This window comes from Toxorhynchites rutilus, chromosome 3 (assembly GCF_029784135.1).
Source record: "Toxorhynchites rutilus septentrionalis strain SRP chromosome 3, ASM2978413v1, whole genome shotgun sequence".
Classification (NCBI taxonomy): Eukaryota; Metazoa; Arthropoda; class Insecta; order Diptera; family Culicidae; genus Toxorhynchites; species Toxorhynchites rutilus.
In genome coordinates, this window is record NC_073746.1 from 202,144,682 (window position 1) to 202,157,872 (window position 13,191).

At 38.1% G+C, this 13,191-nt stretch overlaps 1 protein-coding gene across 2 annotated transcripts; it reads right to left on the minus strand.

Annotated features, from left to right (window-relative positions):
- Positions 1-2,094: 2,094 nt before the first annotated feature.
- Positions 2,095-11,866, minus strand: LOC129777294 (putative uncharacterized protein DDB_G0277255). 2 transcript variants are annotated; one of them, XM_055783506.1, is made up of 5 exons: positions 11,708-11,853; positions 11,505-11,612; positions 10,565-10,705; positions 4,903-4,968; positions 2,095-4,847 (listed from the first exon to the last, which is right to left on the minus strand). In XM_055783506.1, the coding sequence occupies exons 3-5, from the start codon at positions 10,677-10,679 to the stop codon at positions 2,101-2,103; spliced, it is 2,928 nt and encodes a 975-aa protein (XP_055639481.1). In that variant the 5' UTR covers positions 10,680-10,705; positions 11,505-11,612; positions 11,708-11,853; the 3' UTR covers positions 2,095-2,100. The 2 variants fall into 2 exon arrangements, with proteins under 2 accessions (XP_055639481.1, XP_055639480.1); XM_055783505.1 differs by lacking the exon at positions 11,505-11,612 and having other exon boundaries at positions 11,708-11,866.
- Between the last annotated feature and the right edge of the window lie 1,325 nt (positions 11,867-13,191).

The window sequence follows — 13,191 nt, forward strand, 5'->3', positions numbered from 1 at the left end:
TTTCATGTACAGGAATATACGATTACTCCACACAAACGCTCACTCCCAACCAGCTTTTGGAGGATTCAACGGATGAATCGAAAACGCTTTCATTTTCCAATGAATGTCAATTAATACATCAACGATCATGGAAATTACCGGACGCACTTGCAAACCGATTTTGGCATCGGTGGATTGCAGAGCATTCATCAACTATAATTCGTCGTACCAACTGTTTTTACCCGGTGGAATCAACTGCGATAAGTGACTTGGCACCCGTGGCCGAGTGGTTAGCGTCCTACACTATCATGCCGGGTGTTCGGGTTCGATTCCCGTTCTGGCCGGGGGATTTTTCGTCAAAGAAAATTCTTCCGGCTTGCACTGTGGTCACGCGTATTCTAGAGCTTGCCACTCCAGAGTACATTTAAGGCGTGTTATTCGGCATCGAAATCTCAACCAAGTATTAATGAATGACGCTAGTTAATGAACACGTTGAGACGGCAAAAGTTCCACAGGGAACGTTAACGCCATTAAAGAAGAAGAAGAAGTGACTTGGCAGTAGTGGCTGATCTTAGTCTACCAAGAAACTGTTGGCCCGAAGGATGTGTGATGCCAGTGAAGACATCGAAGGATGGACAATTTCGTTCTTCGATGGTTCAAACAGCAAACGAGCTATACGAAAAGTCTGCAGTCAAGCTGGTAGTATTGGACGTAGGTGCAGATGTTAGTGAGTCGGACCAGGGTCCAATCACTGGGGGGGGGACTGTTGCGTACGCCCCTTACGTGACGCCGCACCTACTTTGGTATCACATTAACGGGAGACCTATTATTTAAAAACTATTACTAACGAAGTGAAGTTGACATTTACAAGTAGGCAGGGAAACGTCAATGCATAGGGAGATAAATGTAATTTCTAGATTATTCTGGAAACATCTATTGAAAGAACAGGAGTGATAATTTTTTGAATTTGAATTTAAAGTTTTATAAAATTTATTTGCGAGCATTAGTGTCGAGAATAGACCTTTTCGAATCCATAGATCAGGTACAAAATAACTAATTATTTAATGACTCGATCTTGATACTTTATTGAATTATGATCATTTGTAGGAATTGAATTGGGTCGTCCAGGCTGTTTAGAACATCCAACGTCAGATTGCGGACGTGAAAAGATCAAAATCATTATTGAAATTTGCTGAAAAACGGTAAAATTTATAGAAATTAATACAAAAGAAACAATTGATACAATTGTAAAAAAACATAATTTACACAGGCTGAGTAGGTTTCAGTTAGAACAGGAAGATTCCCGATCTGGGTGAAGTCTCTACACTAGAATGCCCCATTAAGTCCATCTATTTTCATTCGATTGGAGTTGCTCAAGTTCAATCTTTGGAATTGTGTGGTTTATATTCGGTTGCGGATTGTTCAACTGTATATTGCGCGCTTCCGTGTTGGCAAACCAGATAGCCTTTATATCGTCGCAGATAATAGAAAGCAAAGTATTACAAGTATTTCAAATTAAACTCACATGGAACATATGCTATTCATGCTACTCATTTCTCTGCCATAAAACCTCAATGTGCACAGCAAAGCGTGCACGCATAGCTAGAATGGAGCTAGGAAAATTTGAAACAAAATAAACTTAAAAGGAAATGAAATTCAATTTATGCGCATTTCAGTTATTCTAATAAAATGAGGAGTCTAAGGGGTGTCTGAAATCGTGCTTTTTCTGTTACCTCAAACCTCAAACTGACGGTAGATAAAATCGCCAAGATTTAGGCAACCACTGTGTATGCTCAACAACCGATGTGTGGGGTTATGACGATCTGGATAACAATGCGATTGTGGATGAATGGCGAGGACAGGAAAAAATACGAAGCACTAATAGAAGCACAAAATTTCAATACCCACCGATGGTATACAACCACCAGGGGCGTCATAGGTATGTACGAATTAGCGTTCCTGAAACTTGGACCTGCATTATTGATTCAGTCAGTCGGCCGATCTGTTAAGGTCAACCGATTTTTGCCGTTCAAAAATTTGTTCAACAAACAATAAAATTTTTCACCATTATGAAAAGTTGATCACATTCTCAAAAATAACGTATAAATACAACAGTATATTTCAATAACTAACATTATTTATTCCACATGTCAAAGTATCATTTTGCATACCATAATCATCATTAAAATAATCAAGTAAACTACTTTGTTGCAGATCATCTAACATTTTGTCCTGATTTTCATCAAGTATTTCTCGATCACAATTTTGAGTAGCAATTGGTAAATCAATATTTGATAACAAAATATCAAAATCCATCGGGCTAACTTGCCCTGCGTGTGTGTTATTATTGCAAGTGTTTAACATGGTGCTCTTTCCATTTTCTACAAAAAACAGCCTGTCGTAGTTATTTTTGTTACCAGTAACATTCATTATCTCGACATGGTTATTGTTTGTGTTTTGCTGTAAGCTATCAGAAGCAATTGGCTTGAATTTAGTTGTGTCGTATGGTGTGTCAGTAGGCATCCAACTGTCCTTTATGTTCGGGGTCTCGGTGCTGAAATTCGAATGCCTTTGGGTATTGTTAGAACTTCGTGGAGCCATGGTATTGCTAGTGCCGTAGTTTTTATCATTATCGTTTGCTGCAACCTTTTTTGAAAATATCTTAGACATCGTTTCCTCGGTATAATCCGCGCTCACACCGTTTCGATACACCGAAAATATATCGCAATATGGTTCATTATGCACGAAACGTAGACCATCAAAATCATTGAAAATGTTGCACTTATCCTCCATTCTACTATCATCACACATTGAACTGTTACTGTCCGCATGCATATCGGATTCAAAATTCATTTTGGCGATATTGTCAACGCTTTCTGTTTGTTTTGGCTCCATACTTTGAAATGCATTCTCTACTGATTTTGATATTGCATATTGGGTGTCGCATGTGTCATCTATGTGCATGTGAAAATCAAGCAGATCCACATCGTTATAGTCATTTAGAACCAACGGAGTATCTACATCGCTACCGTTAATGGGTTTTAAGCTTGATTTGTTAGGGGAATCCTTCAGTCGGTTGCAAACGCTTGTGTCTAGGGCTCCAGTGTAGCAATGTACAGATTTGTCGCTAAGCTGAGGGATACCGGGTTGCACCTGTCCCAACAATTTATCAAGAGTTTCATTATTTGACACAAAATTCAATCCCTTGTGGGAAGCAGCATTACATTGTAGAATGCTATCACCATTAACGACAGACTCAAGAAGGTCTTTTGTTTTCCACGTTTCCCGGCAATCAGCACTATTTCCCAACGAACCGTTCTGAGAATCCATTAGGTTGAACATAATTTCATTACTCGCATAATCTGGGTCCTGTTTAGGTACAATATTTGTGTCAGGCGATCCTGGATCCAGATGTACGGTTATTTTTATATCCATATCAGATAACATTTTATCAGTTGGTAGAGACGCAATTTTCACTTTGCTACCTACGAAACCGCTAATTTCCGGTTTTGGTTCTAACGACATGCTCGAACTTTCATTCTGTTGCGACCTCATTTGTTTCAATTTAATCTGTTCCAACTCCTCTTGGCTTTTTTTAAGTTGTCTCTGAAGCTCAGCAATTCGTTTTTGTTGCTCTTTCAATAAGTTTTCTTCCATTGCTTCGGTACTCTTCTGTTCTTGTAGTCCACCGCCACTGCATGCAGCTTCTGTTTCGCACTTCGCTTCGAAATCGGGGCTTTTCTCCATCAAATGAAGGTATGGTTTTAATCGATCAACAAGGCTTGACTTTGAGCCAGATACAGGCAAGTTATACTTTTTACAGTATCGTTTGAGTTGAAAAACCTTGAGCTTGTTAAGTACATCGGTTGCTGGATCAGGAGGCAGTTTTTGTAGTGAATTTAATTCGTTTGCTTGTATTGCCGAGCAGGAATCTTTTTCTTTAGCCGTTGTCGAGAATGACATTTTTGCACTGACCGGAAAAACAGGGGGATTCTTACAGATTTCCTCAAGATACTCCAAAAGGTATTGCTGCTTCATTATTAATTGATAGTTTGTTTCACCATTCGGTTGCTGTGAAGCCAAATGTTTCTGCGCATTTGGGGGACCTTTATATTCGTGGAACTTGATTGATCTTGCCTTCGATATAGCTTTGTTTTTGTTCTTTTTTTTGCTCTTATCTTTCAATTCTCCTTTCAGTGTGGACGAGACTGAAATTGTTTTTTTGTTTGTGTCCGGAAAATTATACGCAGATGAATCGGAGGTTTCTTGCTTCGTGCAGCTACCGTCTCTTTGCAAAAATGTGGTACAATCGCTTGAACTGGAAGGTTCGAAACCCCTATTGGCGACTGCACCGATAGCGGATGTTTTGGAGAGTGTTTCAGGGGCGATAGTTATGGTCTGAGGCGGTGTCAGAAGATAAACACGATTGGGTGCTAGTTTCTGTAGATTTTGTGTTTCCCCTTCTGAACTTAACGAATCATCCTCAATGCAGACCATGCTTTCCGGACTACACACTGATTGTGCAGGGGAAACTGCCTCATCCGTTGAAGTATAGTTCACAAGACCTTCTTTAACTATCCGTTCAATAGGCTCATCTGCGTGTAATATATTTTTCTCTATAAGTTCTAGTGGTCCAGGCCGATGGGATATTTTTGAGTTGAGATGATCTACTAACAAGGCTTTTTCTAGCATTTTTTTCTTCTCTGCTATACTTGGATCTATGTTGCTTTCTTGGTGTTCCAGAATATGTCGCCGTTCCAACTCCATTCTGTCAGGCCTTTGTTTGATTTTCGCCTTCAACAGGTCGCCAGTTTTTGCTCGCTCGAGTTGCCTTTGCTGTTCGTAGATTGCAGGTGATGTTTTCAGCGCTGTAATGGCACGAATGTTAGTTAACATGACAATTTTCAACTGAATATGACTTACATGGCATTATTCCTTGCTCCACCAACTGATTTAATGTTCTTCTGACTAACAGTTTAACCTTCAAAGCTGAAATAATAATAGACCAACGTTTATTTTAGAAAATCATTTTAGACAATTTTCCTTAGCTAATAGCGGTATATGATACATCTGCAAGCCATTGAATAAAGGTAACGTATAATTTTCATAACGAATATTGCAGATTTTCTTTGTATTTTTTTCTTGTAAGCCATTTCAGTATTTGGAAGATTATTTCCGGAAGAAGTTGTGAAGTAATTTGAGCCATTTATTTAGCGAGTGGAATTCTCCGAAGAAGATATACGAATTTTGAATTTTTAAGTATTTTTCGGTGTGCGTGAAGCTTCCCGCTGTATTGATTCGTGGAGCAGGTTCTTCTGAAGATCCCCTGCCTATGGAAAATATAAAACTGCAAAGTTTTTGTTTTGTGTTACTTAAAAAAAAAGGAAAAAATTTAAGATTTCGAATGCTCAGAACTCGAACATTTCTTACTGGATCGGAAAGATGTTTGCATCAATTGATAGGGAATATTTCTACGCATCTATCACCATTAATAGAATGTTATTTTTCATTAGATAAACAATTGAATAACTGTAAAATGTTAAACGTTATCTAAACGCCCTGACTGCCTCGTTTTGATTGGCCCGGTTCACGGTTTCCCCAACACAGTCATCAAAACCAATCAGCATAGGGTTAAACGGCATTGAAAATACTTGAAAGTAGGGAGACTTTTGTTCTCACCGAAATGTGTTCCCTAACACAGACTTCAAAACCAAGCAGCGTTGGAGAAATTGGCATTGCAAATACATGAAAGAAGGGGAAACTTTTGTCCCCACCGAAATGTGTTCCCTAACAGAGATTTCAAAACCAAGGTGCCTGGGGGAAATTGGCATTGCAAATACATGCAAGTCGGGGGTATTTTTATTTCGACTGAAATGTGTTTCTCTAGCACAGACTTCAAATCTATGGAGCGTGGTGGAAATTGGCATTGCAAATAGATGTAAGTCGGGGGCATTTTTGTTCCGACTGAAATGTGTTCCCCCAACACAGATTTCTGAACCAAGATGTCTGGGGTAATTGGCATCACAAATTCATGCAGGTCGGGGGTATTTTTGTTTCGACTGGAATGTATTTCCACAACACTTCCAACACTTTGTCCGAGGCATCATACCAAATGTAGAAGGACTGTCATTAAATTTACTTGTAATGAAGATTATAATCTATCACAATGCTTGAATTAACCTTACATGGCATTTGTTCAATCTTTTCACTCACAAAGCAAACATATTGACTTCAACTGAACTCGGAAATTGTTTCATTCAATCAAAAATTTAATCAATACAAACAAATGAATGCTAAGCTAAGGCAGTCCCACGTCAACCTTGCGGTTGTATCATAGATATAACCCACTCATTTTTATTTTCTATTTTTCTACATATTCACCGTAACGTTCGAGGCTTTTTTCATAGCGTGGCACGAGCGCGAAGTGCGTAGCGTCCAACTTTTTGAAGTACAATGTAACTGCGTCACGAATTTCTTCAGTGTTATCGAATCGTTGACCGCCGAACGCCTGTTTAATCACCGTACTATTGTGAAGTTTTAGACCGATTAAGAATCGTGATTAAGAACCAAATACCAGATTAATTGACGAAATGAGTGTTCCTCATCCACGATAATCGCGGCCCCATTCTGCTCGCATAACTTAAGAGCAATTGAAAAAATTCAAATGGACTGTGTTCGAGCATCCTCCTTACTTCCCAGACCTCGCTCTAGCGACTATCACTTATTCCCGGTGATAAAACAGGCGTTCGGCGGACCTCAACCTGGGAATTCGTTTCGCAGACGTCCTCCTAATCTGTGTGTGTCAATATTGTACAAATCTTTATAAAGAAAAATCGAATACGTTCAAGGTTTGGCGTAAATCGGGCTCCTGTGAACGTTACAAAAAGCTTCATAAAAGCCAAAAGGAGAGTCTATTGGCGTCATTTTGTGAATGGGCTTTCCCGAGAGTCTACTTTGAGCACTCTTTGGAGAGTTGCCAGACAAATGAGAAATTCAACTCATTCAAATGAACAAATTATAATTGATGAAAAATAATATCACTGGGATAAGATAAAAAAAATATATTTTCAAATCTGTTTTTGCATAGTCACTTTGCATTAATATGAGTGTATGTTATTTCAATTGTTTTGATTTCGTATCCGTGTTTTGATTCCGCATTCGTTTTTTGACCTAGTGTCCGGTGCTGATTCCGTAATAATTACGCTAAAAGTTTGTCGGAAGGATGACTATTCTTTATAACATTGCAGTGAACATTAATTTTATAGTCGCCTCACATAAAAGCCGTCAATGTAGGATATATTTATTATCGCATTTAAATAAATTTCAAAGCTAAATTTTATCCATAGGCATTGAGCCGATAAAAATGATAGAGCTGTCAAGGATCTTGTAATTCTACTGTCCGAAACTGCGCTGTTATCGTCTGGATTCTCACTGGATGAGCCCGGTGTGCACACATCTCGCATCTACCTTATGATCAAGCTGGGTCTTGGAATCGATATGGACGAAGCTATGAGCACAGATGATACTCCAGCCGCAACTACTGATGAAGATGCTCCTCCACTAGTGGATGACACATAGGATGCCTCACACATGGGAAAAGTTGATTAAACATATACAGTTTTTAACTACTTAAGTAGCTTTTCGTAATTTTTAAAAGTCTGATTTGTGTTTTTGGAGAAAGAAAACGGTATGCTGAATTGAGTTTCTCGTATCAGTTAGGGTCAACTATTGTAAACTCACATTTTAATTTTTTACCGCGTTATAGCGGCTGCAGAAGATGTATATTCTCGTCATTAGTAATAGCATACCAAATACTTGAACTGATTACATGTTAATGATAAATATAAATTATTTCAAAATTCACAGTTCAAAGTTTAACTACTTTTCACGAAGTAGATGATGAATTCATCTTTGAATCTGGAGCAGCAATTGCCCGTTTGAAACGGCGAATTTCAAATCGTTCAAATCCTTTGGAAATGCCTAATCCTATTTTTGGCTATCATTGCTGGTATTAGTATGAGGATACGACTTCAAAAGTCACAAAATGGCATGTTTTTTCAATGCAAACGCCCACGAGAATTGATTGAGTGTTCATGAGAGTTCATTCAAGGTAAAAATCTCACCACAGTCGCCTTCGGGAATTGAGTGAGGCAATTTGTCCAAGTTGTCACTTCTCATTCACGCATCAGAATCAGCCCCAATATGAATATACGTTTTACAATACACCCATACCTCGCTGTACGGCCGCTTTTTATACGGCATTTCGCTATAACGGTCCTCTTCAATTAAGGCACGTTTTCAATTTACGGCCTAAAATGTTTCGCTTTAGCCGCAGAAAAAATGTTTTTTCGATGTCGATATATCTACATGTAAACTATTTTATATTTTTTCTTGTTTAGAAGCTTCATCCAGTGTGTGGTTTAGACTTGTCTGTGAGTGTTTTACCTGGCAAAATTGGAAAAATTAGAGACATTTTTGGTATGTAAGTACATATGTACAGGGTGGCGCATAAGTCACGCAACGCAGGAAAAAAATAACGATCGCGCTGCAACTGTCGAGCGTGTTGGTTCCTGAGCGGTTCAATTGTCGACTTTGTATCGTTTTTTATTCCAGAATAAAAATTTTGTATCGTGAGACTTTTTTTTATGCGAATTTTTTTTTGTGCAAATCGGTTGCGTGACATTTTGCAAAATTTGTGACATGCATGCACAAATAAAAAAAAATTAATATGTATTTTTGTAATAAATTTATTTTATAATTTTATTATTTTTCAGACAAAATGCTGCCGAAACGATTATCGACTTCGGAGACTGATAATCAGTCACACTGGGAACTAAACTAGAACTAAACATTGAGCTGAAATTTTGCATAGGGTTACATATTTAACAAATTTGGAACCGATCCGATTGTATTTGTATGATTTATTATTTTAATTGTTTTTTTATACGGCTTTTTGCTTTGCGGCCAAATTTTGTAGAACCTATCTAGGTCGTAAAGCGAGGTATGGGTGTACCATTTTGATGCATGCTGGCAATGCTGGTGGTTCCCATTAGGAAAAAGGCCGGGATTCACAACAGAAATCATTGGCAGTTCGTATGTAACAGGAAGTTTCCCACTGTAAGGAACTTTACTCGTTGATGTCTCAGCAAGGCCAAGCGTCCCGAATTGACCAGCATCAAAATTTGGATGAGCATTACGTATTTGTTGCTGGTTTGGTAACTAATTACGGCTTACTTCCATCTCCCAACTAATTAAGGCTAGTAAATACAGCAGTGAGCTAGATAAATAATAAATTCAACGTGCTGCAAAAGGTCCATCGACTTGTCGAAGTTCCCTGTGAGTCTCAAACAAGTCCGACAAATTGCCTGAGATTCTCACACTGCACACTGCATGGTTACCTGAATCAGTCTTGTCAACTTTCGGGGAGAGCCGCATCCGTCCATGATTCTTCTAGCTTGTGTCGGTCGATGATATCATATGCGGCTTTAAAACCGACGAAGATGTGGGGCGTAGAGACTTGATACTCGCGACACTTTTGGAGAATCTGCCGCAGTGTAAATATCTGGTACGTCGTCGAGCAACCGGGCATGAACACGGCCTGATAACTCCCACAAATCTGTTACTATTGGCAAAAGTGGATATGGGATAAAATTTGTCAGCACCATGCTAGATCGTAATTGGTACGCAATTATCAAAACCGATAAAGCAGTTCAAACTCCTCACTCTTCCAGGCAGAACTTTATGCGTTTGCTGTTCGCTTCGTCGGTATCGTTCCTCGTTTTGTCAAGTCGCTCGTTGCTGCATGGCTGCATGTGCTGCAACGTTGCATCCATACCCGATGCCGTTCTCTGCAGTGTTGCTATCTGCTGCTTTCAAAGTGCTTCAGCATGTATCAGCTCATCTATCCTCTGCAGCGCAGCTTCAAGGCACCGCGAGTATGTTACTGATGCTGATGTAGATTCCGAAAAGAAATTCAGTGATTAAGTGCAGGGGTCCAGATGGCTCTGAAGGAGTAGGCGAGAAACGAGATCGCAGTAGATCTATTGTCCAGCAAATACATCGGTGGCCGCACTAGAGGAACACGACAATCACAGCAAGTGCTTCAGTCATAACACAATTCCATAGTAGTTTCCAGCTTCCTGATGTACGCAGGACGTTTGTCTTGTCTTGAGTATGCGATTTAGCATAAATTTTTCCAATTCTTTGCATAAGATACTTGCAATTACGCGAATCGAACAATTTTCTATTAAATTATGAAGATATCGTTGTTCATATCAGACCTTAGGTATTGGAACATCGGCTTTTCAATTTCAACAAAACGATTGAGGAACCTGGGATCTTGCACTTTCGTTCGTCTCATCCTTGGTCGCGCAAACTACAGGTCTAACAATCCTGTATAGACTATGCGTATGTTGAACCGTTGTTTCACATCCCTCAACTTCGACTAACCCCGGTCAAGTTTGAAAGAGATATTCTTTATCGCTTTTGAACACTTGCACTTTGGACAACATAATGTATAGTCATCCAATATTTCCGGCACACATGAGGAACGATCAAACTCAAACCGAATATAATACATACTTACATTCCTTATTTTTATCCATTGCGGGCTGTAAAGGGGTGGAATCGATAATTGACTTGGGCGGGGATACCCGAGAAGCAGAGCATTCCATCTCAAACCGTTGATTGGATGAGTCCATGTCTTTGTAGAATTTGTTTTTGTCGTCTACAAAGAAAATGTTAGATTAATACATGTTTTCATTAAATAGAATGTAGATTATTGGCAAAAATAGAACGTTTCCATCAAGGAAAATATTTAATGCTGTCACTGATACCCCCAATTTTTTTAAAGTTGTCAAAATACAATCAAGTAATGCAATTTTGAAATTAAAGTAATTGCGTTTATATAAAAATAAGACCATAATTTGTTTTTAGGCCGCCATATAAATGTTATGTACTCTCGCTTCTAGTAAGAAAGCCTCTAGGACATGTATTTTTATATATTTATGCGTTATTTGACTTCCAGTTTGTATCATCTTTACTGTCCTTCAAGTTTTGTTTTGTTTTTATGCGTCTGTCTGGCTGTCTGGCTGCTATTTCAGTAAAACTAATTGACCCACTTTCCGTTATCCAGATTGTTAGAACCTTTGGCAAAACATCCGCTTTATACGGATAGTGCATTCTATCTTCATTTTCAATTCAGACACATATGCGGTCAAAAAAAGGAGAAAATTATTATTTGCTCTATGATAATGTAGATAATTAGATATAAAGAATTGTTGATAAGAACATCATTCCCATGTTACTTTATGCAAAGAAAATTCCAAATTGCAGAAACGTACGTGAAATCACCGCTTTAAATTTGAGAAAAGCAGTTCAGTTGGTCGCGATCGCGAAAAATAGTTTTTGCACGCAAACTGTCATGGGAATCATAATTGATAACGAATCGTTATTTTCGTTTTTACTGCCAACATATATTTTATCGGCATTGATTGTTTTTGAAGCTAACTAATTAAAAATCTTACCTCGAAAACTTTATTCTGCACAGAGATAAACAAATAATATAATTTTATTTCCAGCTGTTTTATGCAAAAGATATCAATGCCCCAAGTGTATATTTATTTATAGTCTATCTGTATGTAGGTAGGCGGGGTAGCAGGAATTGATGATGTTATAATACGAATTTAGAATGTGAAACAGCATAAACATATCAAAAACACTGCCTAACCTTTCGATGCCATGATGAAGGGATCCATTCTTATTAATATTATACACTACAATCTATCTAGAGCTGAGTTGAACACGATTTTTCCCCTGAAAACGAACGCCTAGCTTTTTTTCTCTCATGACATTCTTATGTTTTGAAATGAGATGACTACACACCAATAGAGATTAGCACAACAAGAAAAGTTCGATAGGTTGTGAAATCGTCCTAATCGTGGATGTTTATTTCCAATTGAACTTATTTTGATTTATGCTGTTGAACCTATTTTGATTAAATACTGTTTGTATTTTTTTAAACCTACTTTCCGCACAAAACAGAATATCGAGCATATATTTCGTTCTCAAATAGCGCTAGTTGTTCCCTAGTTGCATTGAGCTCTATGATTGGAACGTTAACGTTGAAGTTCCTGTCGATATCGGAGTGACTCCACATTGTTTTACCAGATATCAGAACGATTTCAGAATGACATTATTTACCATTAGAGCACAGTAGAGATGGGCAAAACAGTTCACTTTGATGAACGGTTCACTCACTATAATTCATCTAAGTGAATCAGTTCTTTTGAACCGTTCTTTCGCTCTTTCGTTCAGCGGTATTAAGAACAACATAGAATGTTAGCAGGAACCCAATATCAATAGACAGCTATTAATTGATATCGTTAGATTGGATAGTGTACGTATGGGATTTATATTTTTGAAATTTAGTGGGGAAAGATAAGCTGCTTCTTTAAAAGCCGCAAACTGTATGTGAAAATATGTTTATCGATCGACGAAAGTTTATGTAATAATTTGATGCGCACAACATATGTGCAATTTTTCATATTCTCTTTTTGGACAACACACAGGTTCCATGTAAGATCATATTTTATGATTTTCATTCAGGCAAAAAAATCAGCAGCGATTTTCACTAACAATCAATCATACAAACAATCACGATAACACGTACACGCAATAGGCCAAACAATGAATTGAAAGCAACGAAAAAACTTTTTTCTCAACATGCCCTCACTATAATATTTTATGTTTACCTAATCCATGAATCGCCCCAGCTTCCCCCAGATTTTTTCTGATAATCAGAAAGTATATGATTGTTACGCGGAATTGAAAAATACATGAAATTGGAAATATATAGTTTTGATTTTAAAACTACGAAAATCTAATTTAATTTTTAACCCAAAATTTAGTACACATTAACAAAATAAACCATGAGTTACATGCATTTTGCTCATAAACGACAAATCGTTTTATTTTCCTTACAAGCGTTCTCGTTATATTTATCCATTCCGTCCAGCGCAAATCAGTTCAGCTGCACTAGTTTGTTCGCAAACAGTTCGGCCGCAAACACTTCGTTCTCAAACAGTTCGTTCCCAAACAGTTCACTCTCAATCAGTTCTTTGACACACAGTTCACTCGCAAGCAGTTTGTTCACAAACAGTTCACTCTCAAACAGTTCACTCGCAAACCGTTTTTACGGAATCAGTTTGTTCC